The sequence below is a fragment of the Rhamphochromis longiceps genome, linkage group LG12 (genome assembly GCF_057381845.1).
Source record: "Rhamphochromis longiceps isolate RC_006_pf linkage group LG12, R_longiceps_female_GT1.1, whole genome shotgun sequence".
In the NCBI taxonomy this organism is placed as follows: domain Eukaryota; kingdom Metazoa; phylum Chordata; class Actinopteri; order Cichliformes; family Cichlidae; genus Rhamphochromis; species Rhamphochromis longiceps.
This window is the reverse complement of record NC_140568.1, coordinates 3,072,075-3,095,132: the sequence shown is the minus strand read 5'-3', so window position 1 is coordinate 3,095,132 and position 23,058 is coordinate 3,072,075. Positions and strand designations below refer to the sequence as shown.

General features: G+C 40.4%; 1 protein-coding gene across 2 annotated transcripts; it reads left to right on the top strand.

The window, feature by feature from the left end:
• The first annotated feature begins 4,154 nt into the window (after nt 1-4,154).
• On the top strand, nt 4,155-20,744 carry LOC146656584 (glutathione hydrolase 5 proenzyme-like). 2 transcript variants are annotated; one of them, XM_085424348.1, is made up of 12 exons: nt 4,155-4,900; nt 6,056-6,183; nt 6,258-6,365; nt 14,882-15,059; nt 15,440-15,600; nt 15,826-15,972; nt 16,087-16,217; nt 16,672-16,856; nt 16,963-17,054; nt 18,612-18,718; nt 18,893-19,003; nt 19,090-20,744. In XM_085424348.1, the coding sequence occupies exons 1-12, from the start codon at nt 4,584-4,586 to the stop codon at nt 19,225-19,227; spliced, it is 1,803 nt and encodes a 600-aa protein (XP_085280474.1). In that variant the 5' UTR covers nt 4,155-4,583; the 3' UTR covers nt 19,228-20,744. The 2 variants fall into 2 exon arrangements, with proteins under 2 accessions (XP_085280474.1, XP_085280476.1); XM_085424350.1 differs by having other exon boundaries at nt 4,158-4,325.
• The last annotated feature ends 2,314 nt before the right edge of the window (nt 20,745-23,058 follow it).

Below are 23,058 nucleotides of genomic sequence, written 5' to 3'. Positions count from 1 at the left end.
CAAGACCCCCAGGTGCAGGCTGTGTGATCCCAGAAATGACATCTGAGATCTCTGTAGAGAAGACTCCAGTCCTACAAACAGTGACGATATGCGGACACTGAACCAGGTCTCTGGTACAGGACCTGGGCTTTTAGGATAAAAGACACAGGGCGACCGACAGTGGAAAAAAAAAAGATTACTTGTATCGTTGTAAATATCACTTGTCAATGATAAAGTCCTGCTTATTCCAGATCTCTTAAAATGTGATGCAGATAAATAGTTATTTAGCCCCAGTGACGGTCCTAGCCTGTTTGGCGCCCTGGGCGAACACTCCCCAGAGTGACAGTATGCATAGTTTGTAAATGACTAACAAACAGCCAACACAATTCGTCATACAATGAGAATCGGACAAATCAACAATTCACAATGACTAATTAATATTGTGCTGAACACAGTCCAAAAGATTCAGTGTCTACTGTTTATGATAGTAAACAGTAGACACTGAATCTACAATTAGTAGGCAAGTTTTCACTATGCCTACTAATTAATGTTATCTTGTTGTATTTGTGTCGTAGTCAGTGCCATCCTCTATGCTGTTGCATTCGGGGGCAGCAGGTTGAGGGTCACAGATGCCAACAGACTAAATAAACTGATCCACATGTTGTGGGGGTGGAGCTGGACTCCGTTAGGGTGGTGTCTGAGAGGCAGATGTTGTCCAAGATAAGGACAATCATGGATAATAACTCCCACCCACTCCATGACCTGCTGGCTAGTCACATGAGCTCGTTCAGTGAGAGACTGAGATTACCAAAAAGCACCACTGACCGACACAGGAAATCATTCCTGCCTGTGGCTCCCTGTACAACTCCTCCATCTAATACACTGTAAACACTGCAACAGTCACACCCCTTTTTACACGTGCTCTTTCATGGAATATTCTTGCCAATGTTCTTGATATTTATTTAAAATCACCTCTGTTAATTCTTGATATTTATAATTGAGTGGTCTGCAGAGGTGGGACCAAGTCATTGTTTTGCAAGTCTCAAGTAAGTCTCAAGTCTTTATCCTCAAGTCTCAAGTCAAGTCTCAAGTAATGTCAGGCAAGTCAGAGTCGAGTCTCAAGTCACTGGTGTAAAAGTCCGAGTCAAGTCACAAGTCTGAAACTTTGAATTTCAAGTCCTTTCGAGTCTTTAAAAAAAAACAAAACGAAAAAAGAATGTTGCAGTTATGCTAAATGTAAATATTAGACCATGTAATTTTAAAATCTGTGTTTTTCTCAACACATGACAAAATAGTGAACTTAGAAAATATACACAAATTGTGAAATTGCACCTCTTTAAAATGCAGCTCAATTAAACCTAGCTCCAAGAATAATTTTCACCGACAGTTCTGAGATAAGCTGCATGTTATTCTTGGATGCGGTTGTAGGACCAGCTTTAAAATCGCATGACAAAAATATCATACACATTAAAAAAAACTGTATCACCAACGTAGCCTGGACAACATTTGCTAGTTAGATGAAGTCAGCTATCTCATCGTAGCATATTTATATGCATATTTATAATCATACGGTTCTTGGAGTGAGTGCACACACTCATGAAGTTTAGTAACTTCCGGTCACTGCAACAAGCCCAGGTACAGTTTACCGACAGATGGGTGCAGGACCTTGAAATGCACCGTGTAGAACGAAAGACCATCGTACGTATCATAAGTTTACCAGTCTCACAAATCGTCTTCATAAATACACATTCGTTAACCGTTTATTAATAGGACCTTTGAGCTCAACGGTAATTAATTAGTAGTGGAAATAATTTCTGGTTCATCACAGAAATGTAGCAGTGACAATAATATTGTATGCTGTAATCGTACTGGGCAATTAGTGATACAAAAAACCTGTTTTATCCTGTGAATAAAAGTATATGTTTTTGTCAATGTACCATAATAACAGAAGCGAAACGCAATATTGTGTCAGGACAATTTACTATTTATGCACAATAAACAAAGGAGCATAGCGCGACAATTTCTGTTCAGCGCCAGACTTGCTTGTAACCTATATCACCAATTATGTTATGAAAATGACGCATTAACTACAACAGCAGACTGACCTTTGTGTAAATGCTTGGAGCAGACTAACCTGTGAGCTGGAGTGTTCTGGGACGTTATATTTGATCTTTGAATGGCTGCAATCCAGGCCATCCGTCGCATCTTTGTTACTTCGGAAACATGGCTCGAACAATTTCTCTTCAACGACGTAATCCGATAACAACCGATCTCTTTACCCGTCGGCTTCCCGTGGCTGTCATGCGACCGGCTATTGCAGTTAATAATACAACAGCTTCTTGACATTTTTGTGTTTCTTTTTATCGCTGTATAACTGATTTTAATTGAAAGCCTGCGTGCGCTAGTACCGCTTGCCACGAGTTCCCAGAATCCTTTGCGGTTCTACCCGTGAATGACGTCACATTTTCAATCTCTATATAATATGCATGTTAAATTTTATATTTGGGGTAAAATATCAAGTCTTTTCAAGTAAACCGGTTCAAGTCCAATTCAAGTCCCAAGTCATTGGTGTAAAAGTCCAAGTCAAGTCACAAGTCTTAGAACATTTTTTCAAGTCAAGTCTAAAGTCATAAAATTAATGACTCGAGTCTGACTCGAGTCCAAGTCATGTGACTCGAGTCCACACCTCTGGTGGTCTGTATATAATAGTGCTATTTCTTACATGTGTAAAATCTGTAACATAATGTATTGTTTGGAGTTTAGTCTGTTACTGTTGCTATTTTCACAATTTCTTCTTGGAGCAACTGTAACCTACATAATTTCCTTAGGGATTAATAAAGTATTCTGATTATGATTCTGATTGTTTCAGGATGACCTGCCATGGTCCAATCACACATCTGCTTACTTGTATCTTTTGCACCCCATGACTTTGAACTTTTCCTGTCCATCTTCCATTGGTTTTAATGTTGCACTCCAGTATGAACACCCATCCCCCAACCCGAGGATCACCACAACATAACCTAACAGACCTACACCTTAGTTCACAGATTCACTTTGTCTAGGGTTTATTTCTGGGATTTCGCACAACCCAGGATTCAAATCATGAGTAGATAATGGGCTTGGATTTACAACATTATGAATGAAATGTGCTCTATTTGGAAGCAGCCGGTCCCCTTTCGACAGGTTGTGTGTGAGATTTTAAATCATCAAACTGTAAATTATAAATTTTAAATTGTTATTGATCCCTTTACTCCTGGTCCTAAAGTGTATATTTATTTTCTTACTCTTCTTATTTTTATTGTTTGTTTACTTGCACTGCTGTAACTGGAGCCTCGTCTCGTCTCTCTATATACTGGACTGTATGTAGCGGAGATGACAATAAAGTTTACTTTGACTTCAGCAGCGAGCAGGCGCACCGAGGGCTCTCGCGCTCACTTTTCGCGTATAGATTTGAGAAAAACGTCGGTTCAAATTACAAGTCTGTATCATGATGTCTGGTGTTTTGTGTTTTTTGGTTTGTTTTTATTTTGTTTTATTTTGCGAGTTGGTTATTAGACGCTGCTCCAGCCAGCCAGAGAATCCCCCGCAGCCCCGCCCTCTCCTCCCTGTGCCGCAAGCAGCAGGCGCACCTCGCAAACGGAGGGCGCCCTTACTCCCAGCAAATGGGTGATAGAAAACCGATCGGTGCCTGTACCATTCCCAGTATGCGCTGGCATGACGCCGGGGCAGCATGAGTACGAGCATTTTTTTTTTTTTTTGCCGATGCCCGTGATGCCGCTCCCCACCACGATGCCGCCCCGGGCAACCGCCCGTATCTAAAACCGCTACTGATGATGGTTGTGTTGACAAATTTGTCCAAATCTGAAGCTAACAAAGTACATTTAAGCTAAATACAGTTCACATAGGTTTCAATTTAAATACAAAATATTGTTTCAGTTTTTATTTAACCTCAAGTTTAGTTTTAAATTGCAGTTAACTGCATTTTCGCACTTGAATTTTTATTTCAGTTTTAGACCAAATATATTTCTTCATATTTGAGCAGTGCTGACAGATACCCGAACATTCAGCTGCACTTAATATTAGTCCAACTGAAGATCATAATTTACCACTTCACCACCCACTCTGGTCAGTGAACCAACATCACTGAGAGACTAAAAGTCACAATCTTGATGCAAAGTATTTATGGTTTGGGTGAGGAAGACCAGTGCGTGGCTCATGAACAGCGAACAGTAGGAGGTCGATAAAGCAGCGATAAGAGCCGTCGATGTTATTCGATCCATTTGCAGTGGGACAACGACGTGCACACTATCCCCGGTGGGATCAAGCACATGGAGGAAAAGGCTGAGGTAAGAAAAGTCCACCCAGTGTCTTGCAGAGATGAGCAAAAAACATCAGGGCTACCGGTGTTCTGACAAAACGTCCTACACACCGGGAGCAGCTACCTCTGCTTACCACAAACACACGTCTCCGTTGCGTTGTGCCTATCAGTACCCACACAGCGGATATATGTGCGCAATACATCGCTGTGCTGTCTGGGAAATCAACAAGCGGTTAACTTTCGGAGGAAGTGAATTACCGACGGTTACGCAGAGAAGAAAGCAGCGATGCCTGAGTCAACCGAGCACGTGGAAGAGGCAAATACGTCTCCTATGTGCCCCCCCAACGAGGACATTAAGGACGAGGACGTTGAGAGCGCAAAAACGAGAGCAAAACGAAAACGCCTGGCCAAAGTTCTCCGCGTATTAGTAGCAGTTGGCTTATTTGTAGTTGGTCTAATTGTAGGTGCTCTAGTAGCTGGTCTACTAGCTGGTTATAATTGGTATTGGAAGGGTAGAAGTGAGTGTAAGGACACCAGTGCTAATTGCCCTTTCTCAAAAGCTGCTGTGGCCGCAGACTCCTGGAATTGTTCAGAGATTGGACGGTGAGTAACATTTTAAACTTCGGACACATTTTCGTTTTTCGCATTACACATAAAATTATGCACTGTTCCAAATGCAAACTTTAGCGCTAAAACGTCTTTGAAAACTGCATGACAGCGTCTCATCATGGAAGTGTGCGGTTATGTCCCCCCCCCCCCCCCCTTTTTTTTTAAATAAAAGTCAAAATTCGGTGTGATCTGTATAAAATCTTCATGCCATTTCCCTACTAAATGATTTATTGGTCAAAACGGAGAAAAAGCCGTATTACGTAGAAACTATGATTCTTACAGATGTGGTGTGTATTGTCAACAGACAGTACAGTATAGAGATTAAAAATATCATGCCTCGGATCCCATCATTAACTTCAAAGATCCGGACCTAAGATCTGTTTCGTTCCTAAGTGACAAATTACTATTGTTACTGACATCGTCTGTAATGACAACATAGAGGGGAATAATATTCCAGTATCACGGTAAAGCACGTAATAGATGGTCCAACATGTGGATATCACCCTTTGCCTCTCCTAAGCATTAAATTTAAACGCATACTTAGGTTGCAGTAAGCTGCAGTACCAACAGTGATATTTTATTTCAAGCAAACATGAAAAGAAATGTTTAAAGAGATGGGGGTGGCTGTAGCTCAGGTAGAGCGGGTCACCTACTAACTGGAAGGTTTTTGGTTTGATATATATATATATATATATATATCAAACCAAAAACCAATCTTGACCAATCTTCTTCAGATAGATTTATTCCCTCTCCTTGGACACAATATCTGTATTACAGTGAGGTCTTAATTGGAGACATTTAAAGAAGTAACCCCTCTCCAGGTTTTAACTGTCTGACATTTGTTGAAAGGTAACCAGGCCTTTTTCAGATGATGCTTTCCAATATGCGGAAATGCCAAAGTTGCACCAATATTTAAACCTACTATCAGTTTTAACAGGGCTGATTTCTGTGTCATATGCTCGCAAGCGTAGTATTCTTGCATCACTTTCAAACATTTTCTTTCTAAGTTCCTGGAACCAGATGCTCAGTGGTACTTTTATGCAGTTGGATACTTTGTTTTAAAAGTGACTGCAATAATGGTTTATCCCCGCGAATAGCCGGGAGCGGGACATGAACTTCAGCCTGATCTATTTCTCTGAACTGTTTCAGGAACATTCTTCAGAAAGGCGGCTCTGCAGTAGATGCTGCCATTGCTGCGCTGTTGTGCACCTCCATCATCAACCCACAGTGCGCGGGCATCGGAGGCGGGGTCATATTCACTGTGATGGACAGCTCTGGTAACAAGACACCCTTGCTCCTCTTAGCTCAACCCCGCTGGGGTTTAACATAATAATATGTCATCTTTTCAAAGGTAAAGTGAAAATCATCAACTCCAGAGAGACTGTCCCCAGAAATGTGAACTCTGACCTGCTTAAGTTGTGTCGTAAAACCACAGAGTGGACCATGGAGTGGCTGGAAGGTGGGTTGTTTTTCTGCCATAATGCTAATATTTATAATGGTTTAGTCTAATCTGCTCTTGGACTCACCTTTATGACACAGCCTCATTCCTCATTCCTCAAGAAAGAGAAACTGGGATAATAAAAAAGAAAAGAAAAAAGAGATAAAGCAAACCACTACACTGTAAAAACTGTGACTAGAGGTTACTTAAAAAAGTTATGGCAACAAAGTGACACTTGAAATAATTAAGTAGATTTTAATTTCAAAAGATTTATGTAAAATGTAGAGAAAATGTTAATTAAATTCAAATAGAAAACAAAAGTAGATATTAATAGAATTAAACTGTAAATATGTGTTGGATTTAGGGTCAAAATCTCAAACTGAAGGTTGAAATTGCCCAACTTTACCAAAAAAAATAATTGATATGAAATAAGTCTCTGAGAAAAATTACTTTGAATTTACTAACTATCTGGCAAAGGTTTAGTAAAAACTTCCTAAAATATCCATTACAAAGAAATCTTCTTGTTTTTTCAGTAAAACTCAAATTGGATTCAATAATTTTCCAAATAAACCTTAAAAATAATGACTGAATAATAAGAGAAAATGAAATGAATTTTACTTATTTTCTGAGTAAAATTAATAAATTTCACAAAGAAAACATCAAAACAGTAATTTGTTTTATTGTGGAAAATAAAACACAGTAATTTATAATATAACATTTTTCTGCTCGTATACACTGAATTCTCATCAACAATCTCCTGATCTCCTAAATACATTCCTCTGCTGTAAATTTGTTTTAGTGTCATAAACAGTTTATCACACAGCTTTGTGTACAGAGCAACAGCAACATAAACTGTGAATGTAAACCAGTTTTGTAAAAAAGAAATTAATCTTTAGACTGTAATATCAACATGAACCTGAAATTTGAATATCCTTTACCGTTTCCTTTATCTCTGTTACTTATTTATGATTGACAAACAAAAACTTTAGTTTGTCAATCTTTTGTTAAATTGAATCACTCAATATAACTGTAGAACAAAGGTTTTTCACTCATGTACATGGAATATCAATAATGTAAATCAACCTTTTATCCCAATTTGGATGTTTAACCTGAGAAAATCTAAGACACATGTAAGAGGAAGTAACATTTCTACAGCTACAGGACTGCACTTCTGTTAAATTTTAAAGTTGTTTTAAACCAATGTTTTATAGTAACATACACTATAAACAAAGAAAAGCTTCACTAGTGATTCCTCCAATTTGCTGCCTTTCAAACAGAATATTCCTAAGAAACTTGTAGGTAATAAAAAACAAAATTAAAATGAAGAGCACAAATACAGCCTGACACATTGCAGGTCATTTGGGTAAGATATGAATAAGATGAAATTAACTTAAAAACTGAAAAGATAGCTGCATCTAACAAAGACAAACCAAAGGTTTTCAGTGAGCTTATTTCCCTTTCATTCTTTCAGAGTCCTCGTTTAAGCCAATAACTTGTTCTTGAGGCTGTTCACTTTTGGTGAGAGCTTAGCACAATCCAGTTCAAGGAAAAGTTTCTGGAATACTTCCAAGGTGTATTTTAGCTCTTTGGGATAGGCAAGATCGACTGCATATGTCAATCCAACCAGCATTGCGCATGCTCTTGGAAAATTGCCCAGAGCAGGCATAACTCTCACACCCTCCAGCACAATGCCAATGTCATCCTCCTCAGATCCAACAGCCTTGATTTTGTAGATTTTCATCCTCTGTTCAGAAAGATCTTGTGACACACCATCCTCATCAGCATCCTGAAACAACAAACACATGGGTTTTCTGACTGTAGTTGCACACATGAAATATTTCCTGGACACATCCTGTAGCTGAATGACAAATAAAACATGATAATGCCTCAAATTATTTGAAACTTGACAAACACATATGAATAACAAAAACAGAATAATGTTTCTACTTCAACACTTACACTGTACTCTTTGATCAGTTGATCAATGGACTCCCCAAGGTACACCATCAAGCACTGAATAACCAGATTTCTGGTTATGTTATTGCTAGGATTGCTTGGTGACTGAAAATGAGCAAGAATTCCAAAAATTACCATCAGATAAGTGACCATTTATTAAGACAAAACTGTGAGAATTGGCAGTATTAAAAAAAACTGTTAAATATCAAATTATCATCACATGGAGCATTATGTGCGATAATTAGCTGATGTTAATGCACATGCCTGGGTGCTGACAGTCAACACAAAGGTATTGTCAACATGCTTGACAGGTTCAATCTTTAAATGTGTCGTTTTAGTAAATTACATTAATTTAGTCATTTAGTTTTTTTATCTAATTTAGTTTATGTTCGTCAGAAAGGGTTTTTCCTTCTTGGGACAAAACAAAAACCCAGCAATACCTGTACTTGTGTTTTTTTGTTTGTTTTTTGTTTGTTTTTTTTACTAAGAATAGACATGTATTTAAAATACAATTAAAACATGAAACCCATAATTGTGTTGTTAATTATATCAGTGACGTCCTGGCGTCCTCTTGCACTGACAAAAACATGCAAACAAATTAGTGGAGCTGTGCACCATGCAAATGAAATTTGACAAAAAAATTCTTTAAATAAAATTCCAAGCTGAAATGTCTGTGGAAAATACCTTGGCTATGATAGCCTGCAACTTCAATCCCATGCTGATCAGGTGAATTTAAGTTGAGGGATCTTCCATTACCTGAAAGGAAAGCAACATTATCATTTTTGACGTTTAGTCAGCTGTGTAAAAACCAAGGAGGAACCCACCCGGGGGATTAATAAAGTTTTATTTTATCTAATCTAATCTAATAACTTTAATCTCAGCCAAACCGATTTACTCACGAACAAATAAAACACTGAAAAAAAACAAACAATAACATTTTTAGGTTGTCTAAGTGACTTATACATTACGTTTAAACTGAGTAGCGAAACCCCGCGGTGATCTGAAAATGATGTGCCGGGAGTTGTGCCGTTCTCAGCGGCTTCAGTGACCCTCGAGCTCCCGGCTTGCTATCGAGCTGGTGGGTAGCAGATGCTCCGAAAACGTCGAAGCACTTTTGCAAACATGCGATATCTTGATAAACCGAGCAGATATTTGATGTTTACACAGCTACTTTCGCGCCTGAAAATATGTTAAAAGTTTATTTTGTGACCCAGAAAGATTACTAAGAGTAATTTTAAAACTTAGTAGCGGCCGCCATTATTGGAAACTGGAGTTCGAAAAACTGACTGTGGCTGACAAAATCACTCACAACTGACCGCAAAACCTTTTCATGAACTTTTAAACGTGGATGAAAGACGTTAAAACTCATCGGAATATACCGTTGATATTTTTTAATACGGTAAAACATGTGGTTAGTTAAAGCTGTTCAGTAACACAGTCGTGAAGGCTTGGAAAGTGACCTTGTGCTAGCAGTCCACTAACTGCCATTTGTGTAAAAATACGATACTATCATTACAGTGATGATTATTAATAAAATTTCGACGTATCATACTGTTTAAAACCTTTACTCAAAACCGATATACGTTATTGTTTAAACCGTGTCTTATATTTGAACAAATTAAGAAGTCTTACCTCTGACAAAATGGAGACGTCCACTCATGAAGCGCGTGTGTCCTGCACGTGGCACAAAGGATTATGGGCGGAAGTGTACAATGATTAAAATGAAAATGCTTTCATCAGTTAAATCTATTAGATTTCTTAAATTTTTTTAGTACTCAAACATTTTTTTTAAATCTACTCAACAAACCATTGCTGAATTTACCCCAAACAAAACTGTGTAAATTTAAATAACTGAACATCTCAAAATTGTTGAATTTTGCTTAGATTTGATTAAAACTACTCATACACGTTTTTACTGAGTAATAATTACTATTACTCTCCTATTAGATTCTAATTAACCCCAATCACAGTTTTTACAGTGTACAGAGGGTTTGGCTGTCGGCAGTTATTCAAGACAATGAGTCGGTGTCGTATATGACACTATCAGAATAATCTAGCATAAATTAAAACCATGAAACACATGCTCCTTAGTTTCAGAAGCAACCAGAGAGATTGAAGTAGTTTCTTTCTCCAAACAGGTCTTAACGGGTCTTTTTCCAGACTGGTCTTAACAAGTCTTTCTCCAAATTATGCACAAGATGTAACACAAAAGTTCTAAAGGTGTAGCCAGTTATTTGCAGAGGTATTTTTTACATTCTGCACCTTAGTCTGTAAGACAAACTCAAGATGTGAAGGATCATACCTACTTTTTATCATCTGGGATAGGGCTCTTGTCACCAAAGAAGTGAAGGAAAGAGACAGCATGACAGGTATCCGCCTCCTCACCTCTAACCTCATCTCCTGAAATAAAGTCAGGGCTCTAACACACTAAGGAATGCATAACCATTATTATTTAATTACTGTAAGCAGATTAGACATGGAGCGCTTCCAACTCCAGGCAGTCAATGAAAAACCAGCTAAACAACAACAGCTGGTTATAAGCTAACATTAAAGCAGGCTTGAGTTTCCTGTTTATGAAAGTGGGACAAACTGGGACAAAACAGTTGGACAAAAGAACAAAACACTAAAGACAGGACCCTCAGATGAGACAGAGACGGACTGGACACAAAGAAAGTCCTGGGTCCTTTTTGTCATATCTTTCATTTCATGGTGCATCCGATGTGTTTTTTTTTTCTTGGTCAAAGGTTTGAACTGCAGGCAGGTCATTTTAACACCCAGGTACTTCTACTGTGAAACCATGCTATTGTAATAGATACAGTATGCGCGGTCTTGCTGATGTCAACTCGATGGGAGCGTAAGTTGTTCTAAGACCTGTGTACACCTTTCAGCACTGATGGTGCATTGCCAGATGTGCAAGCAGCCAATTCCATAGGCAGTAATGTAATCACCTTCAAATGTTTTGAATTGAGTGGTGATAACAAGCTGCAAAAACAGCAGCACTTGTTAAAGCCCTTTACTGTTTAGCCCAGAGGATGCAGGATCCACATTTTCTAACAAACAAACAAACAAACAAACAAACAAACAAACAAACAAACAAACAAACAAACAAACAAACAAACAAACAAACAAACAGATTTGTCAGACATTAGAACAGTTCTCCACTTTGCCTCAGTCCTTTTTAAGTGAGCTTTAGCCCAGAGAAGACAGCTGCATTTCTGGATCATGTTCATGTATGACTTTATTTTTTGCATGATAGAGAATTTAAATTTGTGGATGGCACACTGAACCATGAAAAACTAAGTACATGCTTACTGTTGTGGCGAGGTGGTCAGGGGGTGTTATGATTAAAATGCAACAGCGCCACCTAGGGGAATTTCAACCCTAGGAAATATAAAGAGAGTGTGTTTTCAGACTAAACAAAAGAATTACATAGGCTTGAAGAGACATTGCTGAGGCAAATTGGTTCCAGTATTAAAATGCCTTTATTAAATACATTTGTTAAAAGACAAAAAAAGGGTTAATAAGCAATTGCAGCCCAGAGCACAATGAAAGTTGACTGTGGCACGGCCTCAATAGTGTCCTCAAGTGTCCTATTATTTTACATTTCCACCAAATTATGTGTGTGTGTTTTAACAACAAAGAGAAATATAAAATTAATGATTTCTAAACTCAAAATAACCTGTAACCACACAGCTCTTTACATACTTTAGAATTTAGTCTGTGCAATACTACAAATTTTTGGATTCAAAGATTCAAGAAAGTGTTTATTTTCATGTGTACAGAAGGAATAGCATTTCTATGTGCAAAATTAACTTAGTGTGCAAATTGTCCTTATATGCAAATTGCAGTTGAGGTAGGTCAGCTGTTCAGGTGTCCGACAGCAGTGGAAGAAGGAGTTAGTGAGTCGAGATGTTCTGGATTTCACACTCCTAAACCTTCGTCTCGAGGGCAGAAGTGTGAACAGTCCATGTTGAGGGTGTGTGGGGTCTCTAAGGATGGAGGCAGCTCTCCTCTGGACTCTGCGATGGTAGATGCTCTGCAGAGAGGGCAGCGGGGTCCTGGTGATCTTCTCCGCAGTTGTTATCACTCTCTGCAGGCGCTTGTGGTCCATAGCAGTAGTGCTGCCGTACCATGCAGTGATGCAGCTGGTCAGTGTGCTCTCCACGGTGCAGCTATAGAAGCTGCTGAGGATCTTGGCTAACATCCCAAATTTCCTCAGCCTCCTCAGGAGGCTTCTTGACCAGCTGTGTGGTGTTCAGTGTCCAGGTGAGGTCTTCACTGATGTGAATGCCCAGGTACCTAAAGCTGCTCATCTGCTTTGTTTTATCAGTGTTGAGGGTGAGGTTGTTGTCCTCACACCATGACACCAGAGCGGCCACCTCTCTCCTATAAGCCGCTTCGTCCCCTCCAGTGATGCGACCGATCACTGCAGTGTCATCTGTGAACTTCAAAATGATGTTGTCTTTGTTGGAGGCGACACAGTCGTGGGTGTACAGGGTGTAGAGGGTGGGGCTGAGGACGCAAACTTGTGGGACGCCAGTGTTTGTGGTAATGCTGACTGAAGTCCTGTTGCCGATCCTGACAGAGGCCTGCCAGTGAAAAAGTCCTGTAGCCAGTCACAGAGGGTGGGGTGCAGGCCGAGTGTAGACAGTTTGTGGATGAGTTTGTGAGGGATGACTGTGTTGAAGGCGGAGCTATAGTCAGCAAAGAGTACCCTGATGTAGGAGTCATTATTTTCCAGGTGGGAGAGTGAATAGTGAAGGGCAGCAGCGATGGCGTCTGACGTGGACCTGTTGGCCGGTAGGCATACTGCAGGGGGTCCAGAGTGTCTGGAATATTGCTCTTAATGTGTCCTTGGGCAAGACACTTCACCCTACTGGTGGTGGTCAGAGGGCCCGGTGGCGCCAGTGTCCGGCAGCCTCGCCTCTGTCAGTGCGCCCCAGGGTGGCTGTGGCTACAATGTAGCTGCCATCACCAGTGTGTGAATGGGTGGATGACTGGTTGTGTAAAGCGCTTTGGGGTCCTTAGGGACTAGAAAAGCGCTATACAAATACAGGTCATTTACCATTTAATGTAGGCCAGCACCACTCTCTCAAAACACTTTGCAATGATTGGAGTGAGTGCAACTGGTCTGTAGTCATTTAGGCAGGTGGCTGGGCTTTTCTTGGGGAGATGGATGATAGTTGTCGTCTTGAAGCATGTGGGAACTATGCTCCGACTGAGGGAAAGGTTAAAGATGGAGGTGAGAACATCAGCCAGCTCGTTAGCACATGCTCTAAGGGCCCGTCCAGGGATGTTGTCTGGTCCTGTTGCCTTGCGGTGGTTGATCTTCCTCAGGACCTTGTGCACTTGGTCTATTGAGACCGCTGGCGGGGGAGAGGGTCGGGTAATCTGGGGGTTCTGGAAGGTCTTGGAGGTCTAGAGGTTCTGGGAGATATGGGAGGTGTGGAGGATCTGGGAGGTCTGGGGGGTCTCAAAGCAGGTGTAAAGCGGGTTGAGATCCTCCAGCAGACCACCTGTGGAGCTGATGGTGTTGGTGGTGGCCCTATATTCTGTGATGTGCCTTGCCACATCCGCCTGGGGTCAGCAGAAGAATAGAAGTACTGCCTCTTAGCTGCTGTAATGGCTTTCCTCAGTGTGTACTTCACAGCTTTGTACTCCATCTCATTGCCTGATCTGAATGCAAGAGAGCGAGTACGCAGCATGTGTCGTACCTGACCGTTGATCCAGGACTTCTGGTTGGGGAACTTTCTGATTTGTGTAGACAGCTTGCCAGGATGCTGTCCATCTTTCCCATTTTCTGGTCCCCAGGACAAATCTTAACTTTCCTCACAAGTCCATCTTTATCAGTCATTGTTTCTAATTTGGCTAATCTTCACTCGTTCTGTGGCAGATTATCTGTCTATGGAGATTAAGCTGGAAATCTTGTGAGATCTTGTGAGGCCAGAGACACAGGCTGCTGTGGATGCACATGTCCCTGTCCCTTATGTTGCTGTCAGCAGAGTACAAAAGACCTTCCTGCATTACTTCCTGATTGTCTATAGTGTGTTGACTTTGACCTATGGGATGGACAGCAATACGAGGAGTATTTATTATAGCAGTTCACTTGTGGCGGACATAAAATAAATAAATAAAGAAAATAAAAATTAAAATATGTGTGAGGTAAATGGATCAAGAAAAGAAAGGGGGCTCCAGACACCATTTATTTATAGGGTCCAGAGTTCTGTGCTACACTCCTGCACACAGGCTGCATAAACAGTAAGAAAAGTAAGTATAAGATGCTAAATGCTTCTTTAAGCCAGAAATAGTGTAAATATGTAAATGTAGTGAAATAAACTAAAAGTAAGTGTAGGATGCAAAATGTTATCTCTAACACAATCAGTTACAAACAGACACACATTTAAAAATTACAGTGTTTCCCTCTGAAATGGAGCAGAATAGAATAGATTATTTACAAAGCACCAAATTATAACAAATGTCATCTCAGACCATTAAAGGTCAGGACCTTACAGTTTACTCAAAACACGAGTAAATGTATGTGTGACTTTCCAGCCCTGACTACCCATTATCTATCTAACCAGATAGCAGATGGATTGGGGTTCCTGGGGAAATTCGAGGTTATGAAGCGGCACACCGGCTTTATGGGAAGTTGCCGTGGGCCGACCTCTTTCAGCCGACCATCAAATTAGCCAGAGGAGGATTCCCTATTCCTCACTACCAAGGTCAACACATCCCACGCATTGGCAACACGTCACTACGGTATGAAATACACCAACAATGTGATTTCAAAAATACAAATGAATGTTTTAGGCGATCGTGGCTCAAAGAGTTGGCAGTTCGTCTTGTAACCGGAAGGTTGCCGGTTCGAGCCCCAGCTCGGACAGTCTCGGTCGTTGTGTCCTTGGGTAAGACACTTCACCCGTCGCCTACTGGTGTTGGCCAGAGGGGCCGATGGCGCCAGTGTCCGGCAGCCTCGCCTCTGTCAGTCTGCCCCAGGGCGGCTGTGGCTACAATGTAGCTGCCATCACCAGTGTGTGAATGTGAGAGTGAATGAATAGTGGTGTTGTAAAGCGCTTTGAGGGCCCCGAAAAGTGCTATATAAATGCAATCATTATTATTTCACTGTCTTTGTGTTTTAGGGAGTTATATTTAGATAAAAATGGGAACCTGCTTAAGACCGGGGATACTGTGAAATTTGAGAAACTGGCTGACACTTTGGAGACGATCGCAAACGAGGGACCAGATGTGTTTTACAACGGAACAATAGCAAAGAATTTAATCAGTGACATACAGAAAGCAGGTATTATCAGACGGGATTCATCCTGCTCTCTTTTCTGAACATTTTCTGTTTGCCAGGCACAATGATCTAATTACAAATTAACAAATCGATTCGTTCTGTAAAAATCTACCATGATCACTGTGTGCTACACTCTGATCTGTCTGGATCCATTCAAAGTCTTGATTATGAAATGCGTTGTGTTCATTTTTGCTCAACAAAATCATTTGTTTTAATGTTTTTGCTCAGGAGGAACACTCACACTGGAGGACTTGGCATCGTATCAAGCTAATGTGACTGATGCGTGGAATATTTCTCTGGGAGATTACCGGATGTACTTCCCTCCGCCTCCTTCAGGAGGAGCCATCCTCAGCTTCATCCTCAACACCATGAAAGGTTCCTGATTGTTGCTTCTAGCATGTGGAGATGATCCTTATCAATCTTTACAAATGTGATACACTAAGAAATGGATGTTTTAAATAAAAAACAAACAATTATTTATATTTTCAGGATACAAAATGGAATCAGAACCTAACATGACTGATGAAAAGATTTTGTTTTATCACCGTTATATTGAAGCTTTAAAATTTGCCAATGGATTAAAGAAACATATCAGAGATCCAAACTTCAGCTCGGATAAAGTAAGTATCTGAAAATCCTACAGATTTGCACCTGCTTTGTTGCATATAGTATGATTATATTTAAGTGACTAAACGAGTAAATGTAGCAACACCACATCAGCCTCTGCTCTGCCTGAACCCTGTGCTCCACCCCGCCTGCAGCTCATCCACAAACCACATCCCACCACAGTCGGTTTATGCACATTGATAATGAGTTGAGGTCTGAAGTTTTTTGTAATATCTCTGAGCATTGCACAGTCGGACTTTGGGTTAATTTGCTGGGGTGAGCTTGCGACTTTGCAAGTCGCTGGTTGAAGATGCTTCTACTGTGTCTGTCACCAGCAGCGTCAGTGATGCATCAATGATCAAAATTCTGTTAATATTTGGCTGTAAATTGTTAATTTTCTTGATATCAATGTATTTTCTGTAATGTGCTTATTTAATTATGGGTCTTAATTCTCTGTATTTCACACAGATGGCAAAGAATTTGACAGAGGATAGCTTTGCCAACCACATACGGAGCTTGATCAGCAGCGACAAGACTCACGATCCCCAGTATTACGGCAAAAACTCATATCTGGACAGCATCGGCACCACACATGTATCTGTGCTGGCTGAAGATGGATCTGCTGTGTCTGTCACCAGCAGCATCAATGATGAGTCAGTACCTGCATCATTCTGTTTCACTGTTAGAAACCAGCTGACTTTTCCACAACACAGTGTCACAGGGTTTAGACCTAGTTCATTTAATGTTTACTCTTTACAGATTTGGGTCCAATGTCCTCTCTTCAAGCACTGGAATCATCCTCAACAACCATCTAAATGACTTTTGTGGTCGAGCTCATAACATCTTTCATGGTAAGGGATCAGCAGGATTCCTTCTGAATTTAATATTTATTAACAAATATTCTGGACCTCAGTTCTGATTTGTATAGTGCTAATTCGCAGTTGTACTTCATCTTCATCTTTACTTCAACTAACGTGTTTAGCATGGTTAATATCAGCGGTCTCCAACCTTTTTTGCGCCACGAACCGGTTTATGCCCGACAATATTTTCATGGACCGGCCTTTAAGGTGTCGCGGATAAATACAACAAAATAAAACTAGTACCGGTACCGAAAAAAAGAAGATTTATTCATAACACACGTGAAAAGACCAAGGAAAACCGAGTTAACGGTAAAAACAATAACAAAATAACGCTGAAAACCGATAAAAACCCTGAAAACTATACATTTCACACCTGAGCCTCAACTCTCGCGGCCCGGTACCAAACGACTCACGGACCGGTCCGAGGCCCGGGGGTTGGGCACCGCTGGTTAATATAACATATACTTTATAAATATGCATGTTTGCACATGTTAGCATGTTGGGGGGCAAATATAAGAAATTTGAAAGAAAAACAACAACACCTCAGGAAACTGCACACCATGAATTATTAATCTAAGAGTACCAAACAAAAGCACCATTGAGGAAATGAGCGCAGAAAATTGCATTTCATAATTCATTGTGACACCTTGTCATCTGACAATTGATGAAAACAATCAACAAAACTGCCAAACTGAAGCACATCATGTAAATTTGGATTAAAATGCCATTTTCCATTTAATGCCATAGCCTACTGAAATGTTTTGAATGTTCAAAAACAGGCACAGTTGAGCTCTGAGTGAACTTCTATAAACACAAATTACACGAGCTCTCTAAATCTGTCCTGTCTTCCTCACCTCACTCTTCAGCTGGTCACAGCAGATGACTGCCCCTCTGTGAGCCTGGTGCTGTTGGAGGTTTCTTGCTGTTAAAAGTGAGTTTTTCCTTCACACTGTCATTAAGTACCTGCTCACAAGGGGCTCGTCTTATTGTTCAGTTTTGTCTCTACTGAAGTGGGTTAACCTTATAATATAAATGTGCTGTTGTGATTTAACAGTATATGGATATTTATATTCATTTATACTGTATATAGATAGGGCAGCACGGTGGCGCGATGTTGCCTTATAGCAAGAAGGCCCTGAGTTCGATCCCACCTCCTGTGGGGAGCTTGCATGTTCTCCCCATGTTTGTGTGAGTTCTCTCTGAGTACTCTGGCTTCCTCCCACAGTCCAAAGACATGCAGTTAGTAGGGTTAGGCTAATTGGTGATTCTAAATTGCCCATAGTTGTGAATGTGAATGGTTGAGTGTCTCTCTGTGTTAGCTCTGCATCAGGCTAGCGACCTGACCAGGGTTTAACCTGCCTCTCACCCTATGATAGCTAGGATAGGCTCCACTGCCCCCGCAATCCAGGTATGAAAATACTGCAAGAAAATACAGTCACTGATTTGTGTATGAAACATTTGTATGAATGATTTATGCTCAAATATGTGTGTACAGACTGATTTCTGCTTTCTAGTTTTGCCGTTCAAGGTCTTTGTTGTATTTCTCAGGCGAGCGGCCTCCCTCCAATATGGCCCCTTCTGTGCTGAAGTCTCCGTTGAAGACGCTGGTGATTGGAGGGTCTGGTTCTGAAATGATTCCACTGGCTGTGGCCTCGGTACGTATGCATGGTACACACAAAGGTGCCGTTACATATTAAATAAAATAAATTCATGTGGACCGATGCCCGTCTTTGCTGTTAAAGGTTGCATCACAGTAAGAGGATTCTTCACCCTAATTTATCCTGTAATCATCACATTCTCACCTCATAGATTTATTTTTTCTCTCCAAGGCGCTCATGAACCACCTTTGGTTTGGAAAGAGTCTTAAGGAGGCAATTGATACTCTGGTTGTTCTTGTAGACTCTCAAAGTGAAGTAACACTTGAATCCAAGCTTGAAAAGGTAATTTATTCAGTGTATTTAAATGATAAATTAATAAGTTCTACAGGTTTTGTTCCATCTGAGTCTCTCTCCTCTTTGCTCTGCAGGATGTAGTTGATGGTCTTGAAGCTCTGGGACATAAAGTAGCAAAATTCTACAACACAGTTAACGCTGTGGAAAAAGCGGGCAACTGTATCTCTGCATGGTCTGATAAAAGGAAAAATGGTGAAGCAGCTGGTTACTGAGACCAAGACTCTGTGATGTCAGTTATACAGCATGGCTTTAAGGTTATGATAGCAGAGCTGGACATGGCATATTATGTTTAAGTGGAAGCTAGCGAGCTAACTTCCTGCTAACTTCTAACTCTGTTGAATTTAATAAATTCTGTTTTCATGGATGCCTGGAAGTTAAACTTAATTGTTACACCTGGTAGAGCAGAAAACTGATCATCTTATTAAAGATGAAAGAATTTAGACAGTTTGTAACTCTCAGTGATGCCACAGTGATCGTTTGACTGTGGGACCCAGAAACGGTTAATGACGTCAAACTTAAAGACCTGATAACTATTTCAAACTGTTTACAGAACACCAATAGGAAAGGATGGTTTTGTTTCTTGTTTTTTTATCATTTTTGTGCTTTTGAGTGTTTGCCTTAGAAAATGCAGTTTTTACTGTTTCTTCCCTCAGTAAACATAAACAACGATTCAGGAAAAAACATTACATATATTTTTTTTATCATGACTCTAGTTTTACGTGGCCTATCAACACAACATACACTTTTAACACAAAAGTGAAGACTCAGGGTTGTCTTGGGTTGTTGCTATGTCATCTTAAATTGGTCATGTGATTGGTTTATCATGGCTATTTTTCCTCAGCAAATCAGCAGCACTTGTGCGATTGTTTCACCCTGGAGACCGCTTCGACTGTCTGAGTGTTGAAAATATTATTTAAATCCCAAATTTAATGCAAAATAGTGCAAAGACAGCATGATAGAATTTTTTTGAGAAATTGATATATCGGCCTTGATTTTATACAGTCAATATGATCTATTATATTCTTTTATCATAGAATATATAAAAACAAGGACACCGCTTTCAGGTTGAAATGTGAAGCCTGTGTCTGTTTCTTCAACCTGCATCAGGCCAGCAGGAAGAGACTGACCGCAGAAATCTTTGGTTATATGAAAGATTGTTGGAAAAAGAGCTACAATTCACATTTTCAAGTCTCATCAAATTCATGTTTACTTTGTAAATTTTAGCCCACTGGATTGTCCAGAAGTGAGAGAAAGTAAGGTCCACTTTAGGACAGCCCTAAGTTATCTATCAATTGATTTGTAGCTTAAACAAATAAACAAAACCAAAAAAGTTTGGAGTCCTACAACAGCAGTGCAGTTACTGTTACAGGCATGTCAGCATTAACAAAACTAGATCTCACAGACTGTTCGAGCCAAACAGAAAGGTCAGGTTTTTATCTGAATATTATACACCACATTTAAATGCTTTTCAATATTAGGTTTTTTTCATCAGTTTGCATATTAAGATTTTTTGCTCAGTTCATCCTGTTATTGTTTTGCTGTTATAAAGTGTGGGTAATTCTGCTGATGTGCTCAGGGTTAAAGTTAATCAGACAAACAGTTTGTGAAGCAACACTTTTCTTTTTATAGTTGTTTAATGTGTTTTATTGACAGGAATAGACAACCCGGACTTGAACTGAAAATGTTTTATTTTGCCAGTTTTGTGTACAATAAATTCCTTTCTTCAGTGTTTAATGTCTGCCTAGTTTTCATTATTGGATTTCATCCAGGCTGCCTTTTGGAAATCACGAGTCAGAAACTTTATGTTCTGCGGAGATGACAGAAGCTTATAGAAAACAATTGCTTTCAAAACACACAGGTCACGTAATTCTGACAAAATCTGAAGTTTTGGTGCACTTCACCCCAGTTCCAACAGGTGGCGCACCTGCGGCTTCAAGGTTCTGCCAGGCGCCAGAATTCACATTTTTTATCAACTGGAGTGATTTGTAATAATTTAATCATTACTGCTTTAATTTATTAAACACACATGTGTAAAAGAAAACAATACCCTCTCTCTGACCTGAATTTGAAGCGTAATCAAATCAATATTATATAGATAAATATCCTACTCTGATAATCCTGGCTTACAGATTGGAGAAAGCAAGATACTGCCGGGTGAGCTCCATTCACTCATATAAGCAGAGAGAGAGACACACCAAGCTGCAAACTCATAAAAATATCTCAATAAAAAAATGTCATCCTCACTATATACACACTATATTTGTACTGTAGATAAGAAAAGCTAGAAAAACACATCCATTATTTTCAGGTGATCGATTTCGTAACAGTTTTCATAACAGATTCGTTTTTTCTTTTCTTTTCTTTTAAAGAAAATTCTTGCTGATGCTTCTGGTGTGAATATCTGATAAACAACACAAGGCAGGTTTACTATAACCAAAGCTCAGCACTCACAGTAAACATCATGTCACTGTTACGAGATATACAACATTCACAGCAGTATAAATTTTAAAAAGGTTTCTTCATGTTTCAGAAGTCGCTCAGCAGAGGATGATTCGAGTCAGCATGCATGAAGTGGACTGTTACAACTGATCAGAATTAGTCCATCAAAATATAATACATGTCAACTTTTTATAAAGAAGGAAAACACATTTAGTGTTAAATTGACTAAAAATAAAACCAAATTCTATTCCAGCTTCTAGCTTTGTTCTACTGTGTAAGTAAAGCAAACCTGATGACAGGAACTCCCAGAAAATGTAAAAAAACATGTAGAAGTCAACCAAACACATCCAAATTTTGAGCGCTTTGAGCAAAAAATAAAGCTCAAAACCAACTGTGTGGTTTTTACAGTAAATGTAGTAATGTTACCCACAGATGTATTTGGGGCTCACTTGTGAGGGATGGCAAGGATTCTATTAAATTATAATAGAATCTATCTATAATAATCCTTATGTGTTGGAGTGTAAATGGCACTTTTCTAGTCCCTAAGGACCTCAAAGTGCTTCACACTACATTCAGTCATTCACACACTGGTGACGGCAGCTACATTGTAGCCACAGCTGGGGCGCACTGACAGAGGCGAGGCTGCCGGACACTGGTGCCACCGGGCCCTCTGACCACCACCAGTAGGCAAACAAGGTTAGTATCTTGCCCAAGGATATTTGGCATGCAGTCAGGAGGCAGCCTGGGATCGAACCACCGACCTTCTGATTAGTGGCTGACCTGCTCTGCCACCTGAGCTACAGCCACAGTAGTGTATACTGTTGACTTTAAAGAGTTACTGGCAAAGTTACACTAATCATAGCCCAAAAGGTTGATTCTGTTCATCTGGACGTAGCATTTTCAGTTGGAGAAACATTTTTAGCCTGTCTCACCCTGTCCCTTTCAGAAGATGACATCAAGAATTGGGCAGACTCCACTCCAGTAAAGCTGCTGGCCCTGACGGTGTCAGTCCCAGGGCCCTCAGGTGCTGTGCTTCGCAGCTGTCTGGAGTTCTGCATCGGATCTTCAACATGAGTCTGAAACTGCAGAGGGTCCCATCACTCTGGAAGACATCCTGCCTGGTTCCTGTCCCTAAAAAGATTAACCCGTCGATCCCCAGTGACTGCAGGCCAGTGGCTCTGACTTCACATGTCATGAAGACGCTGGAGAGACTCATCCTGAGACATCTGCGTCTGCTGGTGGAGCCTTGGCTGGACCCCCTACAGTTTGCTTATCAACCCCATCATCTACCTGCTGGACCAGGCTTATTCTCACCTGGACATTGTTGGAAGCACTGTGAGGGTCATGTTCTTTGACTTCTCTAGTGCTTTTAACACAATCAGACCATCACAGCTGGGGAATAAGCTCACAGAAATGCAGGTGGATGCCCCACTGGTAGCTTGCATCACAGACTACTTAACAAGTTGACCACAGTATGTTCGGCTGAAGGGCTGCCGCTCGGACAACATCCTGAGCAGCACGGGGGCGCTACAGGGGACGGTCCTATCACCCTTCCTCTTCACCCTCTACACGTCTGACTTCAGGTCCAAGTTTCAGTCATGCCA